The sequence below is a fragment of the Bufo bufo genome, chromosome 1 (genome assembly GCF_905171765.1).
Source record: "Bufo bufo chromosome 1, aBufBuf1.1, whole genome shotgun sequence".
Taxonomy (NCBI): Eukaryota; Metazoa; Chordata; class Amphibia; order Anura; family Bufonidae; genus Bufo; species Bufo bufo.
Window position 1 is genome coordinate 109,252,872 of NC_053389.1, and position 22,057 is coordinate 109,274,928.

General features: G+C 45.8%; 1 protein-coding gene across 1 annotated transcript in view; it reads right to left on the minus strand.

The window, feature by feature from the left end:
- The window catches only part of MPP1 (membrane palmitoylated protein 1), a 50,364-nt gene extending 34,038 nt beyond the window's left edge, over positions 1-16,326 (minus strand). The window contains exons 1-3 of the mRNA XM_040427855.1: positions 15,896-16,326; positions 13,349-13,477; positions 4,022-4,100 (exon numbers count right to left, since the gene is read on the minus strand). Coding sequence (XP_040283789.1) covers positions 4,022-4,100; positions 13,349-13,477; positions 15,896-16,006 — 319 coding nt within the window. The 5' untranslated portion in view covers positions 16,007-16,326. The remainder of the gene's footprint in view (positions 1-4,021; positions 4,101-13,348; positions 13,478-15,895) is intronic.
- Positions 16,327-22,057: the final 5,731 nt, after the last annotated feature.

Here is a 22,057-nt window from a genome sequence, read left to right on the forward strand (position 1 = left end):
CAAAAATACAACTTGCCTAATAATTCTGCACTCCCTGTATATATATATATATATATATATATATATATATATATATATATATATATATATATATATATATATATATATATATATAGAGAGAGAGAGGCCTATAACTGCCCATGTATGCCCCAGGTTTATAATGAGTATATATGTGTATATAGATGCGCCCCAAGTATCTATATACATATATATACACTTAAATGCTAACCAGCCCCCTCCTGCATGCCAGTTCCTGCAGGGGTGGATATGTCTCCAGGTGGATTCAAAGGCTAAGGGATCAATAGATCTGAGGCCTTTTGTTGAGTTTCCCCAGCTTATCAGCCTAGTCACTATGCTCTCCCCCACCTTGTGTTTGTGACATGGCTGGGCGTGTGGTGCTGCTAGCCTCAGGGGGCCAACTGGCAGTCCATGCAGGCATACGTCACAGTCACACTATGATGTCACATCCCTGAGGAGGGGGGAGGTGGGCTGTTTCTGTGGCTGATATATGAGCCCCAAGCCAGGAACACAAGGTCTCTTGGAACTGGACTACAAACAGAGACACATGGGAACAGCTCCCTGAAGGAAGAGAGGCAGAGCCCCACATGCCCCTGGAGATGGCCGAGTAACCCTTTCCCTCCAGACCCCTAATACCCCTGCCCTGATTTACCCCTATTCACCCCTGGCCTGCATTGGGTAAACCCTAACCCCTGCATTTAACCCCTTTTTCCTTATACCACCGATAACCCCTTCTGCATAACCCCTGAATTAACCTCTGCTCCACCAACCATCCCCTAACCTCGGCTGCTTAACTCCTGCAGTCAGTATTTACCCCTGCTGCTGACCTCCTGCAGCATTAACCTCAGCCCTGTCCGCCTCTGCCCATATCCTTAACTCCTGCATTCCCTGTGTGCAGCCCCAGCATACCCTTGCTGGGCTGTATTAACCCTTGATATCCCAGTCCCCTGCAATAGCCCCAATACCCCTGACCCAGGTAACCCCCGGTGTCCAACCCTGGGTTTACCCCTTTATGTCCATCATCCCCTGCACTGTGATTATCCCTACATTGCAGTGATTGTGTGGTTTACAGCCCCGCTTTAACCCTTGCATTGCTGGGCTGTATTGACCCTGTATTCCCTGAACCTGTACTCATGGCTACATCCCTGGCCTAGGTTTGTATTGTGTTTACTGTAGTGTTATTGCTGTACTGTGGTGTGTGCGTCATATACATATATTTATATATATATATATATATATATATATATATATATATATATATATATATATTTTGAATCATTGATCTATAAATATATAGATATAGATATAGCGTATAATTAAACTTGTATTATTGTATAATACAGCGTATAGTGTTTTTAGTAGTCGCAGCCGTAGTATAGTAGTAAGTCGCACGTAGTGTAGTTTAGTGGAGTGTATAGGCAACAGAGGTAGTTAGCTAGAGAGTATAGCTAGGTATTTATAATTTAGGCATAAATAGGCGGAGTCATCACTAGACGACTCACGCCTATTTATGAATATTAATTATTGAGATTTGCATAAATATCAATAATTAATATCCCCTTAACATGTAGACAGGAGTGCACCCATCTAACGGCCATTAAAAACAGGTTAAAATGCCTTTCAAGGGTGTGTGTGTGTGATATATATATATATATATATTACATACACACACATCTCCACTTAAACACACTGACAAACGGGTTGCACTGGAAAGACCTCATGCTCGTGATGTCATGATGCTGGGAGAAGCACGTCCTTCCAGTGCAGAGCGCTTGTCAACACGTTCAAGTGTTTAGTATTTTTTTTATATATTTTTTTGCACCCAATAAAATGAGTGACTAGTTTACATTGGGGCATTATATTATACAGCGGGAGCACTGCTAGGGGAAGGGAGGGGGTTCATACATAAGGTGGCACTATTGGGGGGAATTTTACATACAGGGTGGCACTGTGGGGGACTTTATTATAAATTAATCAGTTTTTCAAAGCAGTTTTTTTTCTGGATACTAAAAACGGACAGAAAATGGATGGACACATGAATGCAGAATGGCCATGAAAAAAACCGCCATTTGTGCATGTAGCCTAAGGCCCCTTGCACGCAAACGTTTTTTTTTTCTGTTTATGTTCCGCTTTTTGCGGCCCGTATATGGAACCATTCATTTCAATGGGTCTGGGGAAAAAAACGGAACGTGCTCCGTATGTATTCCGTTCAAAAACAGAATAGTACTATCCTTGTCCGTTATGCGGACAATAATAGGACATGTGTAGTGTACGGGGACTGTAATGCCCGTCACTACAAAAGTGTCACTTGGTGTGCTGTCGTCCCTCCTTAATCATGGGAAGTTGGTATATGTCAGTTTTATAAAATGTCATGTAATGTAATGCTATGTATTTCCCTGTTACTGTGAAACTTGCATGTACAGGCCTGCTAGGGGTGTCATTCCAGCTTCTAGTCACTAGAGGGAGCTAGGGAGCCCTAGTTTATATAAGGCCCAGTCAGGGAAGTGAAAGGGAGACGGAGTCTAGTGTCTGTAATCTACAGTTGGAGATTAGACAATGTCAGAAACCAGTCCAGGCCTGAAGCCTGCCATCAGGAGAAGGTTCCCTCCTGAATTCCCTTATGCAGAAACAGGAATACTTAAGTTAAAGAGCCTGAGGAAGCTGAGAGAGAGACAGAGGCAAAGCTCAAGAAAGCAAGAGGTACTCAAGAGAACAGAGGAGGTACTCTATAAAGCTAAAACCAAGGATATAAAGCCAGAGCTAGGTTATTGGGCCTTGGAGAAGATTTGCTATATTCCAGGATCAGTCAGAGATAGAGTGCAAGCTCCTGTACTGCAAGTCCTGTGTTTAAACACTCTGTAATCACCTTGCTCAATCTGTATTGCCTGCATCAACCGTATTGCAAAATCGACTGTATGCCAAGGAACTGCGATTCCATTATTGTCTCTATGAAACCTACTAAAGTTGGAGTTCTGCTTTAACCTCACGGTGTTCCTCATTTATTCCTGCTATCCGCAAACGGCGTGCCACCGTTTAATTGGCACTGGCGTCACGAACAATTTCTACCATCACCTGCCTATGCAGAGAGTCAGCCGTCTCAGGTTAGTGTCTATTGCACTACTACACCCAGGAACACATTTCTAAACACAACTTGAGTACGCTGCACATGTTCTATCAGGGACCAGCTGTTGTGGACAGCACATTCTGGCCCCATTAAAAATGAATGGGTCCACACCCGTTACACAAAATTGCGGAATGGATGCGGACCCAATTTGCGAAAGTGTGAATGGACCCTAAGGGTGTGACTACTGCAGAGGGAACAGTGTGGCAGGTGGAGAGAGTAGAAGGAAAAGAAAGTGCTGAGCAGAAAAAAAGGTATATGGGGCAAAATATGCAGTGTTTGTGGTACACTGGAGAGATGAAATAAAATCTTTATAGGACCAGAGGACCCCTTTAAGATAGTATCTCTGGGTTACATTAAAGGGGTTCTGCAGTTGCATCTTTGTATTGTTCAAAATTTTTCAATAAAAATAATTGAAACATAAACTGATGATCTAACCTCTGGATAGATCATCAGCTTCTGATCGGCGGGGGTCCAACACCCGGGACCCCCACCGATCAGCTGTTTGAGAAGGCAGCAGCGCCGCGGCCTTCTCACTGTTTACGGCCGACCCAGTGATGTCACGACTTGTATCAACTGGCCTGGGCGGAGCTAAGCTCTGTTCACTTGAATAGAGCTTAGCCCCGCTCAGTTGATACTAGTCGTGACGTCACTGGGCCAGCGGTAAACAGTGAGAAGGCCGTGGCGCTGCTGGAGCGCTGCTGACTTCTCAAACAGCTGATCGGCGGGGGTCCTGGTGTCGGACCCCCGCCGATCAGATGCGGATGATCTATCCAGAGGATAGATCATCAGTTTAAACAAAGTGCAGAACCCCTTTAAATGAGAAAGATAAAAGAAGCATATAGATAAAAATGACCAATGATAAAAATAAAAAAGGATTACCTTGCCGGTGGATAAGTCCGCCATGTAAAATGCGTGCAACGACACACTTCTGCTTTGAATTCAGCTTAAGGGTGATACCCTGTAACAGGTAAAGATGAAAAATACATGAATACATCTACAAGATTTAAAACCAACCGCAGGACTGTGAGGTACTTTCCATTCCGCACTGTAATTCATACGGTGTCAATGGTTCTGCACGCCGATCAGCAGGAAAAACAAATGCCACGCTCACGGTTGCCGCTTGCAGATTTACCACCATTGAATAGGGATAGAACTGAAAATCTGACGGATTTTCAGACTGAAAAATACAGCATCTGAACGTGGCCTTCTGCTGAAAGATTATTTATACCGGACCTGTCACCACAAAATGTCAAGCACTCTGCACACCTTGGATCCAGTGTGGGTGCCTGTGAGATGGATGACATCCAGCGCCTGCCACCAGACCCCGCTGAAGAAGGTCGGAATTGACCGAAACCTCCGGGAATTTTGTCTCATGTGGCTATATACTTATGATGTATAAATTATCTACTCTGGGTGTATACAAATGATAATCTGCAAAAAAGAATTAAATGTGGAAATTTCTTTTGCACAAAAATCTGGATTAACTTTATATTAAGCAATCTGCAGGCGGCACGTTGCAGAGCAGCAGAAGTTCAGCAGACTGATATAGAAGTTTTGTGGAAAAAGATAAACAAAAAAACAACTTATGACTGTATAAATTCTAATCTCTGCTTTTTTCCCGAAATTTTTTTGAACTCATGACCTATCCTCCGCCGATCGGCTGTTTGAGAAGGCATCGATGCTCACAGTAGCGCTGCCGCCTTCTCTCAGCGCCATACATTGTACAGCGCATGTGCTTTGGATTCACTTCTATGGGCCTGAGCTGTGCCTTAGCCATGTGACCGATGAATGTGACGTCACATCACCTCCTCAGTATGGGGAGGAGTGATTGCTAATGCTAAAGCCTCGTGCACACGTCCATGGAACACGGACCGCATGATACCGGCCTGGATTCCTGCTGAGTGCAGGAGCGCACAACGTCATAGCAACCAATGAGGCCGTGCACTCCTGCACTCAGCAGGAATCCAGGCCGGTGTCTCGCGGTCCGTGTTCCACGGACGTGTGCATGAGGCTTAATGCTCGTCCCCATACCGACAGCAGAGGCTGTTTACACACGACGATTTAGGTGCCTACACAAATTATCTAATTACCCGACGAACAAGCGAAATGCTCGTTCATCAGGTAATCGGCGGCACCTTTACACTGCCAGATCATTGCTGACGAGTGTTCCTATGAATGCTCGTTACAGATTATCTGCCAGATTCTCGGCCTGTGTGAAGGGGCCTTCAGAAAACAGCAGAGATGTAAAAGGTAAAAGTGACAAGTTTTACTAACTCTTCCCACAAAACTCCACTCGGCTCCTCTGGCTCTGTAACGTGCTGGAAAATACTACATGAAATTATGTGTCATCAGAGAATTACCTATTGTTTAACCACCTCAGCCCCCAGTGCTTAAACACCCTGAAAGACCAGGCCACTTTTTACACTTCTGACCTACACTACTTTCACCGTTTATTGCTCGGTCATGCAACTTACCACCCAAATGAATTTTACCTCCTTTTCTTCTCACTAATAGAGCTTTCATTTGGTGGTATTTCATTGCTGCTGACATTTTTACTTTTTTTGTTATTAATCGAAATTTAACGATTTTTTTGCAAAAAAATGACATTTTTCACTTTCAGTAGTAAAATTTTGCAAAAAAAACGACATCCATATAGAAATTTTGCTCTAAATTTATAGTTCTACATGTCTTTGATAAAAAAAAAATGTTTGGGTAAAAAAAAAATGGTTTGGGTAAAAGTTATAGCGTTTACAAACTATGGTACAAAAATGTGAATTTCCGCTTTTTGAAGCAGCTCTGACTTTCTGAGCACCTGTCATGTTTCCTGAGGTTCTACAATGCCCAGACAGTACAAACACCCCACAAATGACCCCATTTCTGAAAGTACACACCCTAAGGTATTCGCTGATGGGCATAGTGAGTTCATAGAACTTTTTATTTTTTGTCACAAGTTAGCGGAAAATTATGATTTTTTTTTTTTTTTTTTTTTTCTTACAAAGTCTCATATTCCACTAACTTGTGACAAAAAATAAAAAGTTTTATGAACTCACTATGCCCATCAGCGAATACCTTGGGGTCTCTTCTTTCCAAAATGGGGTCACTTGTGGGGTAGTTATACTGCCCTGGCATTCTAGGGGCCCAAATGTGTGGTAAGGAGTTTGAAATCAAATTCTGTAAAAAATGACCTGTGAAATCCGAAAGGTGCTCTTTGGAATATGGGCCCCTTTGCCCACCTAGGCTGCAAAAAAGTGTCACACATCTGGTATCTCCGTACTCAGGAGAAGGTGGGGAATGTGTTTTGGGGTGTCATTTTATATATACCCATGCTGGGTGAGAGAAATATCTTGGCAAAAGACAACTTTTCCCATTTTTTTATACAAAGTTGTCATTTGACCAAGATATTTATCTCACCCAGCATGGGTATATGTAAAAAGACACCCCAAAACACATTCCTCAACTTCTCCTGAGTACGGGGATACCAGATGTGTGACACTTTTTTGCAGCCTAGGTGGGCAAAGGGGCCCATATTCCAAAGAGCACCTTTCGGATTTCACTCCTCATTTTTTCCTGAATTTGATTTCAAACTCCTTACCACACATTTGGGCCCCTAGAATACCAGGGCAGTATAACTACCCCACAAGTGACCCCATTTTGGAAAGAAGACACCCCAAGGTATTCCGTGAGGGGCATGGCGAGTTCCTAGAATTTTTTATTTTTTGTCACAAGTTAGTGGAAAATGATGATTTGTTTTTTAATTTTTTTTTTCATACAAAGTCTCATATTCCACAAACTTGTGACAAAAAATAAAAACTTCCATGAACTCACTATGCCCATCAGCGAATACCTTGGGGTCTCTTCTTTCCAAAATGGGGTCACTTGTGGGGTAGTTATACTGCCCTGGCATTCTAGGGGCCCAAATGTATGGTAAGTAGGTAAATGACCTGTGAAATCCGAAAGGTGCTCTTTGGAATGTGGGCCCCTTTGCCCACCTAGGCTGCAAAAAAGTGTCACACATCTGGTATCTCTGTATTCAGGAGAAGTTGAGGAATGTGTTTTGGGGTGTCTTTTTACATATACCCATGCTGGGTGAGATAAATATCTTGGTCAAATGCCAACTTTGTATAAAAAAAATGGGAAAAGTTGTCTTTTGCCAAGATATTTCTCTCACCCAGCATGGGTATATGTAAAATGACACCCCAAAACACATTCCCCAACTTCTCCCGATTACGGAGATACCAGATGTGTGACACTTTTTTGCAGCCTAGGTGGGCAAAGGGGCCCATATTCAAAAGAGCACCTTTCGGATTTCACAGGTCATTTTTTACAGAATTTGATTTCAAACTCCTTACCACACATTTGGGCCCCTAGAATGCCAGGGCAGTATAACTACCCCACAAGTGACCCCATTTTGGAAAGAAGAGACCCCAAGGTATTCGCTGATGGGCATAGTGAGTTCATGGAACTTTTTATTTTTTGTCACAAGTTAGTGGAATATGAGACTTTGTATGAAAAAAAAAATAAAAAAAAAAATAAGCATTTTCCACTAACTTGTGACAAAAAATAAAAAATTCTAGGAACTCGCCATGCCCCTCACGGAATACCTTGGGGTGTCTTCTTTCCAAAATGGGGTCACTTGTGGGGTAGTTATACTGCCCTGGCATTTTCCAGGGGCCCTAATGTGTGGTAAGTAGGTAAATGACCTGTGAAATCCTAAAGGTGCTCTTTGGAATATGGGCCCCTTTGCCCACCTAGGCTGCAAAAAAGTGTCACACATGTGGTATCGCCGTATTCAGGAGAAGTTGGGGAATGTGTTTTGGGGTGTCATTTTACATATACCCATGCTGGGTGAGAGAAATATCTTGGCAAAAGACAACTTTTCCCATTTTTTTATACAAAGTTGGCATTTGACCAAGATATTTCTCTCACCCAGCATGGGTATATGTAAAATGACACCCCAAAACACATTCCCCAACTTCTCCTGAGTACGGCGATACCAGATGTGTGACACTTTTTTGCAGCCTAGATGCGCAAAGGTGCCCAAATTCCTTTTAGGAGGGCATTTTTAGACATTTGGATACCAGACTTCTTCTCACGCTTTGGGGCCCCTAGAATGCCAGAGCAGTATAAATACCCCACATGTGACCCCATTTTGGAAAGAAGACACCCCAAGGTATTCAATGAGGGGCATGGCGAGTTCATAGAAATTTTTTTTTTTTGGCACAAGTTAGCGGAAATTGATATTTTTAATTTTTTTCTCACAAAGTCTCCCGTTCCGCTAACTTGGGACAAAAAATTCAATCTTTCATGGACTCAATATGCCCCTCACGGAATACCTGGGGGTGTCTTCTTTCCGAAATGGGGTCACATGTGGGGTATTTATACTGCCCTGGCATTCTAGGGGCCCTAAAGCGTGAGAAGAAGTCTGAAATATAAATGTCTAAAAAATTTTACGCATTTGGATTCCGTGAGGGGTATGGTGAGTTCATGTGAGATTTTATTTTTTGACACAAGTTAGTGGAATATGAGACTTTGTAAGAAAAAAAAAAAAAAATTCTGCTAACTTGGGCCAAAAAAATATCTGAATGGAGCCTTACAGAGGGGGGGATCAATGACAGGGGGGTGATCAATGACAGGGGGGGTGATCAATGACAGGGGGGTTGATCAATGACAGGGGGGTTGATCAATGACAGGGGGGTGATCAGGGAGTCTATATGGGGTGATCACCACAGTCATTGATCATGCCCCTGTAAGGCTTCATTCAGACGTCCGGATGCGTTTTGCGGATCCGATCCATCTATCAGTGCATCCGTAAAAATCATGCGGACATCTGAATGGAGCTTTACAGGGGGGTAATCAATGACAGGGGGGTGATCAGGGAGTCTATATGGGGTGATCACCACAGTCATTGATCATGCCCCTGTAAGGCTTCATTCAGACGTCCGGATGCGTTTTGCGGATCGGATCCATCTATCAGTGCATCCGTAAAAATCATGCGGACATCTGAATGGAGCTTTACAGGGGGGTGATCAATGACAGGGGGGTGATCAGGGAGTCTATATGGGGTGATCACCACAGTCATTGATCATGCCCCTGTAAGGCTTCATTCAGACGTCCGGATGCGTTTTGCGGATCGGATCCATCTATCAGTGCATCCGTAAAAATCATGCGGACATCTGAATGGAGCTTTACAGGGGGGTGATCAATGACAGGGGGGTGATCAGGGAGTCTATATGGGGTGATCACCACAGTCATTGATCATGCCCCTGTAAGGCTTCATTCAGACGTCCGGATGCGTTTTGCGGATCGGATCCATCTATCAGTGCATCCGTAAAAATCATGCGGACATCTGAATGGAGCTTTACAGGGGGGTGATCAGGGAGTCTATATGGGGTGATCACCACAGTCATTGATCATGCCCCTGTAAGGCTTCATTCAGACGTCCGGATGCGTTTTGAGGATCGGATCCATCTATCAGTGCATCCGTAAAAATCATGCGGACATCTGAATGGAGCTTTACAGGGGGGTGATCAGGGAGTCTATATGGGGTGATCACCACAGTCATTGATCATGCCCCTGTAAGGCTTCATTCAGACGTCCGGATGCGTTTTGAGGATCGGATCCATCTATCAGTGCATCCGTAAAAATCATGCGGACATCTGAATGGAGCTTTACAGGGGGGTGATCAGGGAGTCTATATGGGGTGATCACCACAGTCATTGATCATGCCCCTGTAAGGCTTCATTCAGACGTCCGGATGCGTTTTGAGGATCGGATCCATCTATCAGTGCATCCGTAAAAATCATGCGGACGTCTGAATGGAGCTTTACAGGGGGTTGATCAATGACAGGGGTGTAATCAATGACAGGGGGGGTGATCAGGGAGTCTATATGGGGTGATAACCACAGTCATTGATCACGCCCCTGTAAGGCTTCATTCAGACGTCCGGATGCGTTTTGCGGATCTGATCCATCTATCAGTGGATCCGTAAAAATCATGCGGACATCTGAATGGAGCTTTACAGGGGGGTAATCAATGACAGGGGGGTGATCAATGACAGGGGGGTGATCAGGGAGTCTATATGGGGTGATCAGGGGTGATCAGGGGCTAATAAGGGGTTAATAAGTGACGGGGGGGGGGTGTAGTGTAGTGTAGTGGTGCTTGGTGGGACTTTACTGAGCTACCTGTGTCCTCTGGTGGTCGATCCAAACAAAGGGGACCACCAGAGGACCAGGTAGCAGGTATATTAGACGCTGTTATCAAAACAGCGTCTAATATACCTGTTAGGGGTTAAAAAAAACACATCTCCAGCCTGCCAGCGAACGATCGCCGCTGGCAGGCTGGAGATCAACTCTCTTACCTTCCGTTCCTGTGAGCGCGCGCGCCTGTGTGCGCGCGTTCACAGGAAATCTCGCCCATCGCGAGATGACGCATATATGCGTGACTCTGCGCAGGGCTGCCACCTCCGGAACGCGATCCTGCGTTAGGCGGTCCGGAGGTGGTTAAAGGGGTTGTCTCATTTCAGTAAGTGGCATTTATCATGTAGAGAAAGATAATACAAGGCACTTACTAATGTACTGTGATTGTCCATATTGCCACCTTTGCTGGCTGGATTCATTTTTCCATCCCATTATACACTGCTCGTTTCCATGGTTACAATCACTCTGCAATCCATCAGTGGTGGTCGTACTTGCACACTATAGGAAAAAGCGTCAGCCTCTCTGGTAGCTGGGACCATGGAAGCACACAGACTAGTGCTTTTTCCTATATTGTGTGAGCACGGCCACCACTGATGGATTGCAGCGTGGTCTGTAACCATGGAAACAAGCCGTGTATAATGTGATAGAAAAAATATATCCAGCCAGCGAAGGAAGCAATATGGATAATAACAAATTAGGAAGTGGCTTGTATTAACTTTCTCTACATCATAAATGCCACTAAGGCTCCATTCACACGTCCGCAAATGGGTCCACATCCGTTCCGCAATTTTGCGGAACGGGGGCGGACCCATTTATTTTCTATGGGGACGGAATGGATGCGGACAGCACACAGTCTGCTGTCCGCATCCGCATTTGCGGAGCGCGGCCCCGATCTTCGGGTCTGCAGCTCCGCAAAAGATAGAACATGTCCTATTCTTGTCTGCAGCTGCGGACAAGAATAGGCATTTCTATAGGGTGCCGGGTGGGTGTGTTGCGGATACGCAATTTGCGGGTCCGCAACACACCATGGACGTGTGTGAATGGAGCCTTACTGAAGTGAGACAACTCCTTTAAGACTCCATTTACACGTCCGTAGTGTATTGCGGATCCACAATACACCCACCCGGCACCCCCATAGAACTGCCTATTCTTGTCCGCAACTGCGGACAAGAATAGGACATGTTCTATTTTTTTCCGGAGCCGCGGACCGGAAGTTCGGGGGCGCACTCCGGAAATGCGGAGAGCACATAGTGTGCTCTCCGCATCCATTCCGTCCCCACTGATCCGGACCCATTTGCGAACGTGTGAATGGACCCTAACTCTTATTTTTATGTTAAACATGTTTTTTAGACCGATAAGAGGTATCCCAGGTTTTAGAGGAAGAAAATAGGAAAATAGTATTTTTCATCAGACCCCCATGTGAGAACCCCCCCCCCAAATCAGACCTCAGATAAAATAAATAAACTCAGTTAGCTCTCCTGCTCCGCGGCTCTTCTCCAGGCCTGGTGGTCTCTGCAGCAGTCGCCCTGCCTCGTCTTCTCCGGTCATGCTGTGCGCAGTAAGGACAGTTAAGTGTGCCACAGGGAGCGCTCGCAGCGCATCACTCAGGGTTCCGCACACCGACTGCATACTAGAGAGCACATCCATCATGGAATCACTCATTAGTATTTGCTTTATAAGACGCACTGACAATTTCCCCCCACTTTTGTGGGAAAAAAGTGCATCTTATAAAGCGAAAAATACGGTATATAATGGGTACGTAGTATAATCCTGCAATTTTCACACTGGCCACTAGGTCTGATATTAGGTCACGGTTACCTGTTCTGTACAGGTAACTTTAGTAGATATTATCACCACAAGCAGAATTACAATAACAAGTAACACCTCTGTATAGGTAACACCGGATCCACCATTCAGGTGATATCATCAGCTCACTCCCGATCTTTCACTGACTGCTAGGCCTAAAAATATGTTAAGACAACCTGTATTTTGAGAGCAGCTACATGGGCTGTAGACACAATGGACAGGAGGGGACCTCAGCGATCCTATGGGAGAGCTTTCTAGGCCTGCTCCGTGACCTGAGGCACATTCCCTTTAAAAGGTATTAGAACACCCCTTGTCTATATGCCCTATTAGGGTCTATTGATGCCTCAGGAAACTCTTCTGTAAGGCTGCATTCACATGACTGATTGACAGCTGTGTCCATTTTTTGGACTGCAAACCGCAGCTCTACAAGCCACGGACACAGGCCGTGTGCACCTCGACTTCAATGGGTCTGTGATCCGCAAGATGAGGCAAGAGATGGACATGACCTGTCTTTTGCAACGCCGAGGCACGGACCCGGAAGCACGCGGAAAGTCACGTGAATGCAGCCCAAGAGAAGGCCACTATGTACCACCAGTATGTATGGCAGTGGTCAGCAACCTTCGGTACTCCAGCTGCTGTGAAACCACTACTCCCAGCATGCACAGTTGCTTGGCTGTTTTTTTTTTTTTTTTTAACTCCCATAGATGTGAAAGGAGGATTCTGGGAGTTGTAGTTTCAGTACATGCTGATCCCTGACGTACGGCCTAGTCACCACCACTGCGAGGAAGGGTATGGCTGGGTGATGGGTCAGATTCTATTTAAAAAGAGAAGGCATCTGTGAGACAATCCCTCGCTCTCAGAAACGGTCATGTGAGAAGAGTCCTTGGTAGGAGACGTACTGAGAGATCAGCGTCGTGGTCATGCGACGTCAGCCATAATACAATATATTTATCATGTCCTACCACTGCTAGTTTTGCCGCGTCACGACTATGGTTATGGTCATCTAGTGGTGCGTTATCAAGATTTCCTTATAGTGGAAGAAGCCATTCTTGAGACTGTGGTACAGCTTTCTTCCCCCATGTGTAGACCGTGAAGTCACTGCGGGGCCCTATGACCTCCTTCATTACAGACCAGATGCACTACTTGCAGATTTTACTTCTGCTTTTCCAGGGTTTGTTCCCATTTCTCCGTGCACCCGACTCACCATGGGCTCCTCCGTCTCCCTTTCAAATTGCACTAGTCGAACTTTTTTCTTTTCCTCAGGACATCCGGGGGCTGCAGATCCATTGGTGTAAAACTCTTCCGTTAAAGCATTAGACGGGGAGGAAAATCCCTAAAAAATAAATGAATGAAAATGTAAAGTTGTGAAGGAAGAAAGTGACTTAAAGCCATTTCTAACCTGGCCGACTTCCTAAGTCCTTATCAGTGCAGCTCTCTGACAAGTGCGGGTGCTGCCACACGTGGCGGGTATGCTGCAGTTTTGGTGCGGGGGGAGAGAGAGAATAAATAAAAAATAGCTGCATTTATGGTGTGTTTTCTTCCAGCAAAGAGAAACACACAGCAGACTTAAATGACATTAAATGTAAGGGCTTATGCACACAGCCGTGCCGTATTGCGGCCCGCAAACATCGCATCCGCAATATGCGGGTTCCGGGCTTGTGCACCCCACATGACGGATGCGGACATAGTCACTTGAATGGGTCCGAAATCTGGAAGGTCCGGAGTGCTTCCGTAGGGTTTCTGTCCATGCCTCCGCACCGCAAAAAAAGTAGTGCAGCCACTATTTTTTGGCGGTTCGGACGGAGCATGTACCCATTCAAGTTGCATGGACCTGCATCCGTCTGTAGAATCTGCACGGATGTTGCCCGTGCATTGGGGACTGCAAATTGTGGTCCCCAAGGCACGGAAACGGCCGTGTGCACGAGCCCTTACTCTATTTTTTTTTATTAAAAGGGTATTCCGAGACTAAAGGGTGTATTACACGGGCAGATTTTCCGCCCAATCTTCGCTTATGAGCAGTGTAATACTGCCGCCGCATGCTGAAAGACCAGAATTGGTCGGAAGCGGATCGTGCTGTCTGATTACGATCTGATGGCAGCAAACCACTGTACAGCATGGGGATGAGCAATGGCATAGCGATCGCTGCAGGTCATAGCAGCAGTCTCCCCCGCTAGAGAGCAGGAGATTGTCTGCCCGATTGGGGTGTCTAAGGCTAGGTCTACACGACGACATTTGTGGCGCGACAATAAGTCACGTGACACATAGGGGCACAGCTACACTGCAACATATGTCGCGCGACAATTTTTATAATAGTAGTCTATGGTGTCGCACTGCGACATGCTGTGACGCGAAAAATCTATCTTGAATGGGTTTTTGCGACTGTCGTGTCGCAGCATGTCGCAAGGCAACACCATAGACTACCATTATAAAAAATGTCGCACAACAAATGTCGTTGTGTAGACCTAGCCTTATACACCTTTAATATACTGATATATATATATATCCTCAGTTTAGGACATCAGTATCTGATCGTTGGGGTCCGACACCCCAAGCCCCCGGGATCAGCTGTTTGAGTAGGCAACGGCGCTCCTGCGAGTGCTGCAGGCTTCTCCGTGTTCACCAAGCACAGCGCCATATATTGTATAACGGTTGTGGCTGGTATCGCAGCTCATCTCCATTCACTTCAATAGGGCTGACCTGCACCTAGGTCACGTGACCGATCAACGCGTCATCACTGGCCTAGGAAAAGGTGAAGAAGGCTGCGGCGCTACTGCGAGCATCGGTGCCTTCTCAAACAGCTGATTGGCAGGGGTCCCGGGTGTCGGATCCCCACCGATCAGATACTGATGACCTATCCAGAGGATAGCTCATCAGTATACAAGTCTCGGAAAGCCCCTTTAATGTAATTAAGTTTGCTGTGTGTTTTCAGTTTGCCACTCCAAAATCGCAGCACCTTAACCGCTGCAGATTACAAAAGTGTGTGCACCCGTACATGCTGGATACTACTGTACAGGCGCAGCCCAGCAATCTGCATGCAGGTACTATACCGTGCACAGGCGACTGAAGGGTGCCGTCACACATTCCGTTTTTGAAACCAAAATCAGGTATGGATCCTAAAAAGGAGGAGAAATAGTAAGGACATGGACTAATCCTCTTTCTTTTTTTTAATCCACTTTTGGCTTCAAAGACGGCGTCATCATGTGGCGGCACCCATACACTATAGCAAGCCACGGGATTTTGCCGCCGACGACTGCAAAAAATTGTTCAGATTGTCTGTAGTTCTATGTAAAGTAAACGACTGTTGGAAATCTGCCCCATCAGAACCTTTCCGCTTCATGATCAGATAATCCAGAGATGCGTCACTTCTGAGGGCACATTAGTGTGTGGGGGAAGGGAAGGGGGGTCTATAAAACCATCAGCGTGGTCGGCCATCTTCCTCCAGGGATCCTGACATCTGTCATGCCCGACCACAGCTGCCGAGACTTTTCACGGTTTACATGAAAAAGTCTTCCATGCCTAATCTCATCCCTCTCTGATCTCTGTGAACAGCCATTTTGCTTCTTCCGTAAGCACAAAAGGGGACAAGTAAGGGTTAATCCCCAGGGCTGTTGATTATTAAAGGTCCACACTCCCAGAAATCGTGCCCTTTAAACCTTCCGGATGGTTCTTTTGAATGCTGAGATAAGCTGGGCAAAGGTCACCCTGCAGAGCATTGCACCCAGCAGAGCATCTTCTCCGCTTTTCTAGTTACCTGGCTGGTGGTCCGGTTCTGGAGAAGGGTCTCCAGGTAGAGATCGGACAGCGTGGACCTCATGCTCGGGCTGTCACGGCCGATCTCTGATCGCTCGAACTTCAGGGTCATCTTGATGTTGTCCTGCGCCTTCCTTCTGCCTGGGTCTCCTGCTCCTCTTCCTCACGCCTATTTATCTCCACAGAACAGGCTGACTCAGGGAAGAAGGGGCAATAGCGATAATAAATCTGCAAGACCTGCACAATGCTTCCCTCAGGGTGTCCCAAGCCGGAATTACCGGTGGAAACAGCCTGGCGCGGCTCATTTCAGTACCAGGGTCCGTAGAACCCCACATAACGCACCGCCCGGTCCTGCCTGCCTCCCGGGCCGCTTCATCTTCACAAAACTCGCAGTCACAAAATAGAAAAATAACTACGCTCCCACCGGCTTCTGAGATGGTATTGCCTAAGTCACGTGATCGCGCTCAGAAACGGTCATGTGATAAGAGTCCTTGGTAGGAGTCGTACTGAGAGATCAGCGTCGTCATGGTCATGTGACCGGGGGGTTGTTGGCAGTGACTGCAGCGGGGGAGTCAGTCAGGGGAGGTAAACAAGGTGGTTGGTGAGGAAGTGTCCGTGCAGACCGTGCGGCTTCCTGATGTCTGTGCTCAGGAAAGGAAAACATTATCAAGGAGAAATGGCTTCCGAATCTGCAGCAAGAATCCTGAGTGCGTCCATTCCCTGCTGCTACTTTCACATATGTCTATATGGCAGGGTGGTCAGAGGTCCGGTTTTCTGACCCCTTGTCCTCTGGCGCAGGGATGGCTATAACAGCTCATGCAAGCAGCACTGTGCTGCCAGAATCACTTCATATACAGCTCTGCTACACCTGTCTTCCCTCAACCGCTATATACACAGCTCTGCTACACCTGTCTTCCCTAAAACGCTATATTTACAGCTCTGCTACATCTGTCTTCCCTGAAACGCTATATTTACAGCTCTGCTACATCTGTCTTCACTGAAACGCTATATATACAGCTCTGCTACATCTGTCTTCCCTGAAACGCTATATACACAGCTCTGCTACACCTGTCTTCCCAGAAACGCTATATATACAGCTCTGCTACATCTGTCTTCCCTGAACCGCTATATATACACAGCTCTGCTACACCTGTCTTCCTCTCCACTACCAGCACAGTGTTTGAATCACTTCATATACAGCTCTGCTACATCTGTCTTCCCTGAACCGCTATATATACAGCTCTGCTACACCTGTCTTCCCAGAAACGCTATATATACAGCTCTGCTACATCTGTCTTCCCTGAAACGCTATATACACAGCTCTGCTACACCTGTCTTCCCAGAAACGCTATATATACAGCTCTGCTACATCTGTCTTCCCTGAACCGCTATATATACACAGCTCTGCTACACCTGTCTTCCTCTCCACTACCAGCACAGTGTTTGAATCACTTCATATACAGCTCTGCTACATCTGTCTTCCCCTCCCCCACTAGCACTGTGGCTGAACCATTTCATATACAGCTCTGCTACATCTGTCTATTCCCCTCCCCCACCAGCCCTATGGCTTTGTAGCTATAGCTACAACTACTGCCCTGCTGTATGTCATAGACAGAAACCAACTAACTCCTACTAGTAAAGTAAGGTTCTACATCACCATACACAGTAGTGGCGCATTTTCATACAGCAGAGCTGGGTATGCCGACGTAGCACCTTACTTTAGTTATTGGAGTATTTTTGTGTTTCTGTCTACTATATACAGCAGGGCAGGGCATTGCTGGTGGGGGAGGGGAATAGACAATGTAGTAGTGCAGTATATGAAGCCGTTCAGTCACATTGCTGGTGGAGAACAAGAGAAGACAGATGTAGCAGAGCTGTATTTGCAGCGTCCCGACACGCGGCTAGGGGTCCCTTTATGGAATAAATGTTTGTCGTGACGCCAGTTGCATTTCAGCAACAAGGACATAGAGTCCCCTGTTTGTGTTTTGATGGTACACATCCCGAGGGCAGACTTTACCCCCACACATGGCTGACTATAGGGGGTGGACACCACCGGGATAGGATGGGGGGGTCTTCACAGCTGTAGCATAGTAGAAGTGGCCAGGCTGCACTGCTAAGCTGAGAGTGGGGCCTAGGGGGAAGATGGGGGTGGAGCTTAGCAGTGGGATGGGGTGGGGCTTAGCAGTGGGATGGGGTGGGGCTTAGCAGTGGGATGGGGATCCAAGCACATGGCTTTGCTTGGGCCCCAGAAATGTCAATCTACCCTGTAAACACTCTTAGAGGGGTTGTCTCATCTCATTGTTACTAAGGACAGAGTTGACCACCCGGTGGTCAGGAAACAGCAGAGCGGCCCGGAGTTGGGAGTTTCATTAGCGCCCATTGTGATGTAATGGGTGCTACCGAAACGGCAAGCGCGGGGCGGCTGACTTGATGTATTTTGGCATGCTTATCTTATCTGTCCTCTCAGCGATTTATCATTTGCAGTGATGTAAAGCGCTTATCAGTCGCTTGGCAGGAGAGTTAGACCCGGCTCAGTACAAGGATCCGGCAGCCAGGTGAGGGGATGACACCTAGGAGCGATTCCTGGCAGTCTACGGGTTTATTTCTATTCAAAGGCTAAAAATCCCTCTTAAAGGGTTTATGTCATGACTCACATGGGTCCAGAGATCTCCTCATTTATTGCTCCATTTGCTCTCCTAGATGTGGGGGGACAAGGTGACTTAAATAAAAATCTCCTATGCTGTTAACGCCATAACAGAAAATAAAATAAATAAAAACTGCGCGATTAGCCATTTTTTTATTTTTTTTATATTTTAATAGTTTGGACTTTTAAGACGTGGCAATATGTGATATGTTTTTCGGAGCGCCGTCAGGTGCGGCACCTGACAGGTTAATAGCGGTGGATCCCAGCACGCAGTCATAGAGGCTGGGTGCCGGGTATGGGATAGGGCCGGCACCCGCAGCCTGCGTTTGTATTCAGGCATAAACTATATTCATTGGTGGCGCAGTGCATTATAACTATTATAATCATTGGTGGCAGCAAGGTGGATAGAGAAATAAGGAAAAGAACAAACAGCAAGTGGCGCGATGCAGACATTTTATTGAATAGTTTAGCGGCTTATACAACATTTTTAATTACATACAATTACAAAAATATTCAGATCTGGGTGCTGGTTTAAATGCCAGCTGCTCACTGTAACCCAATGCCAGAACTGCAGTAGTAAAGCAGATCCAAAGTACACAGTAATATACAGAAAATGCATTAAAGTCTTCACACCCTTTCACTTTGGATTTTTTTTTATTTCAGCACAAGGCCACAGCATAACAAAATGTGAACAGTTTTGCCCATTATTCTGCACTCAATACCCCATTATTGGGAAAATGAAAACAGAATGTTAGAAATGTTGGTAATTTATGAAAAGGAAAACCAAAAATATTGTATTGACATAAGTATTCAGGCCCTTTACTCAGGGCTTAGTTGAAGCACCTTTGGCAGCGATTACAGCCTCCAGTACACACCTGGATTTGGGGATTTTCTGCCATTCACCTGTCTGCTGCCTGATGTGAAAATTGAAATGGCACCTTGACGACTTCTTTCAGCCACATCTCGTCTCTGTAGAATTTGGCAAACAGACACCTTAGGTTTCTAACTTTTCTATCACCCTTCCCTGCCCCCTGTATTATAATACCCCCTGCAGTGCTCCTGTATTATAATGCCCCCCACTTCTAATGGCCCCCTGTAGTGCACCAACCTGTTATGCCTCCCCTGTAGTTCTCCACTTTGTAGAGCCCATATACAGTCAGGTCCATAAATATTGGGACATCGACACAATTCTAACATTTTTGGCTCTATACACCACCACAATGGATTTGAAACAAACAAGATGTGCTTTACCTGCAGACTGTCAGCTTTAATTTGAGGATATTTACATCCAAATCAGGTGAACGGTGTAGGAATTACAACAGTTTGCATATGTGCCTCCCACTTATTAAGGGACCAAAAGTAATGGGACAGAATAATAATCATAAATCAAACTTTCACTTTTTAATACTTGGTTGCAAATCCTTTGCAGTCAATTACAGCCTGAAGTCTGGAACGCATAGACATCACCAGACGCTGGGTTTCATCCCTGGTGATGCTCTGCCAGGCCTCTACTGCAACTGTCTTCAGTTCCTGCTTGTTCTTGGGGCATTTTCCCTTCAGTTTTGTCTTCAGCAAGTGAAATGCATGCTCAATCGGATTCAGGTCAGGTGATTGACTTGGCCATTGCATAACATTCCACTTCTTTCCCTTAAAAAACTCTTTGGCTGCTTTTGCAGTATGCTTTGGGTCATTGTCCATCTGCATTGTGAAACGCCGTCCAATGAGTTCTGAAGCATTTGGCTGAATATGAGCAGATAATATTGCCCGAAACACTTCAGAATTCATCCTGCTGCTTTTGTAAGCAGTCACATCATCAATAAATACAAGAGAACCAGTTCCATTGGCAGCCATACATGCCTACGCAATCACAATATCACCACCATGCTTCACTGATTAGGTGGTATGCTTAGGATCATGAGTAGTTGCTTTCCTTCTCCATACTCTTCTCTTCCCATCACTCTGGTACAAGTTGATCTTGGTCTCATCTGTCCATAGGATGTTGTTCCAGAACTGTGAAGGCTTTTTTAGATGTTGTTTGGCAAACTCTAATCCGGCCTTCCTGTTTTTGAGGCTCACCAATGGTTTACATTTTGTGGTGAACCCTCTGTATTCACTCTGGTGAAGTCTTCTCTTGATTATTGACTTTGACACACATACACCTACCTCCTGGAGAGTGTTCTTGATCTGGCCAACTGTTGTAAAGGCTGTTTTCTTCACCAGGGAAAGAATTCTTCGGTCATCCACCACAGTTTTCCGTGGTCTTCCGGGTCTTTTGGTGTTGCTGAGCTCACCGGTGCGTTCCTTCATTTTAAGAATGTTCCAAACAGTTGTTTTGGCCAGGCCTAATGTTTTTGCTATCTCTCTGATGGGTTTGTTGTGTTTTTTCAGCCTAATGATGGCTTGCTTCACTGATAGTGACAGCTCTTTGGATCTCATCTTGAGAGTTGACAGCAACAGATTCCAAATGCAAATAGCACACTTGGAATGAACTCTGGACCTTTTATCTGCTCATTGTAATTGGGATAATGATGGAATAACACACACCTGGCCATGGAACAGCTGAGAAGCCAATTGTCCCATTACTTTTGGTCCCTTAATAAGTGGGAGGCACATATGCAAACTGTTGTAATTCCTACACCGTTCACCTGATTTGGATGTAAATTCCCTCAAATTGAAGCTGACAGTCTGCAGTTAAAGCACATCTTGTTTGTTTCATTTCAAATCCATTGTGGTGGTGTGCAGAGCCAAAAATGTTGGAATTGTGTTGATGTCCCAATATTTATGGACCTGACTGTATGTGATGGTGCCGCCTAAAACCCAGTGGAGAAGGTTGCGATTATGTCACCGCTATCTATTGCACTGTTCTACTACCACATTGGCTTCAGGCTTAGTAGGCTGCAGGTCACAAGGCTGAACAGCAGGGACAGGAGCCATAGGCTCCCATGCACTGCCGCAAACTGCCACCCCCATAGAGGCAGGTTGGCCGCCGCCTGGGTCAAGATACTCCTCTTGTCTCATTGCATATGCAGCCCTGAATGTTCGATTGGGTTTAAGTCAGCCACTCCTGTGCTGTGTGCTTAGGGTCCTTGTTTTGGATCTGATCAAGATACCAGGTAGGTTGATGTACTGCTCCAAATTAGTAGCTATTGTCTTTACGTGCACAGAGGAATTAAGCAAAGAAAAAACATGCTGGGGTCAAAGCAAAATCTCTAGTTTATTGTGAGTGTTCACACAGAATAGCAAGCATTTAATGGGTTAATCTTACACTTCTTTTCCTTCAGGCTGACTTAAGATATCAGCTGCGCAACCCCCTCACTGTACCTTGGAATGTGCTCCTTCCCCCCCTCCCATCTTGAAGATAGTAGAAAAGTCCTGCTTCCTGGATGTACCAGGCGCACACAGCTTTTCTACTAAGTAGTGTCTGAGCAGTGTAACGCAGGGATCTCAAGTCTCCCGGAGGTTCAGGGAGTCTCCTGCTATTAGATAGCGGCTCCCTGACACCCGCATGTGAAACAATAT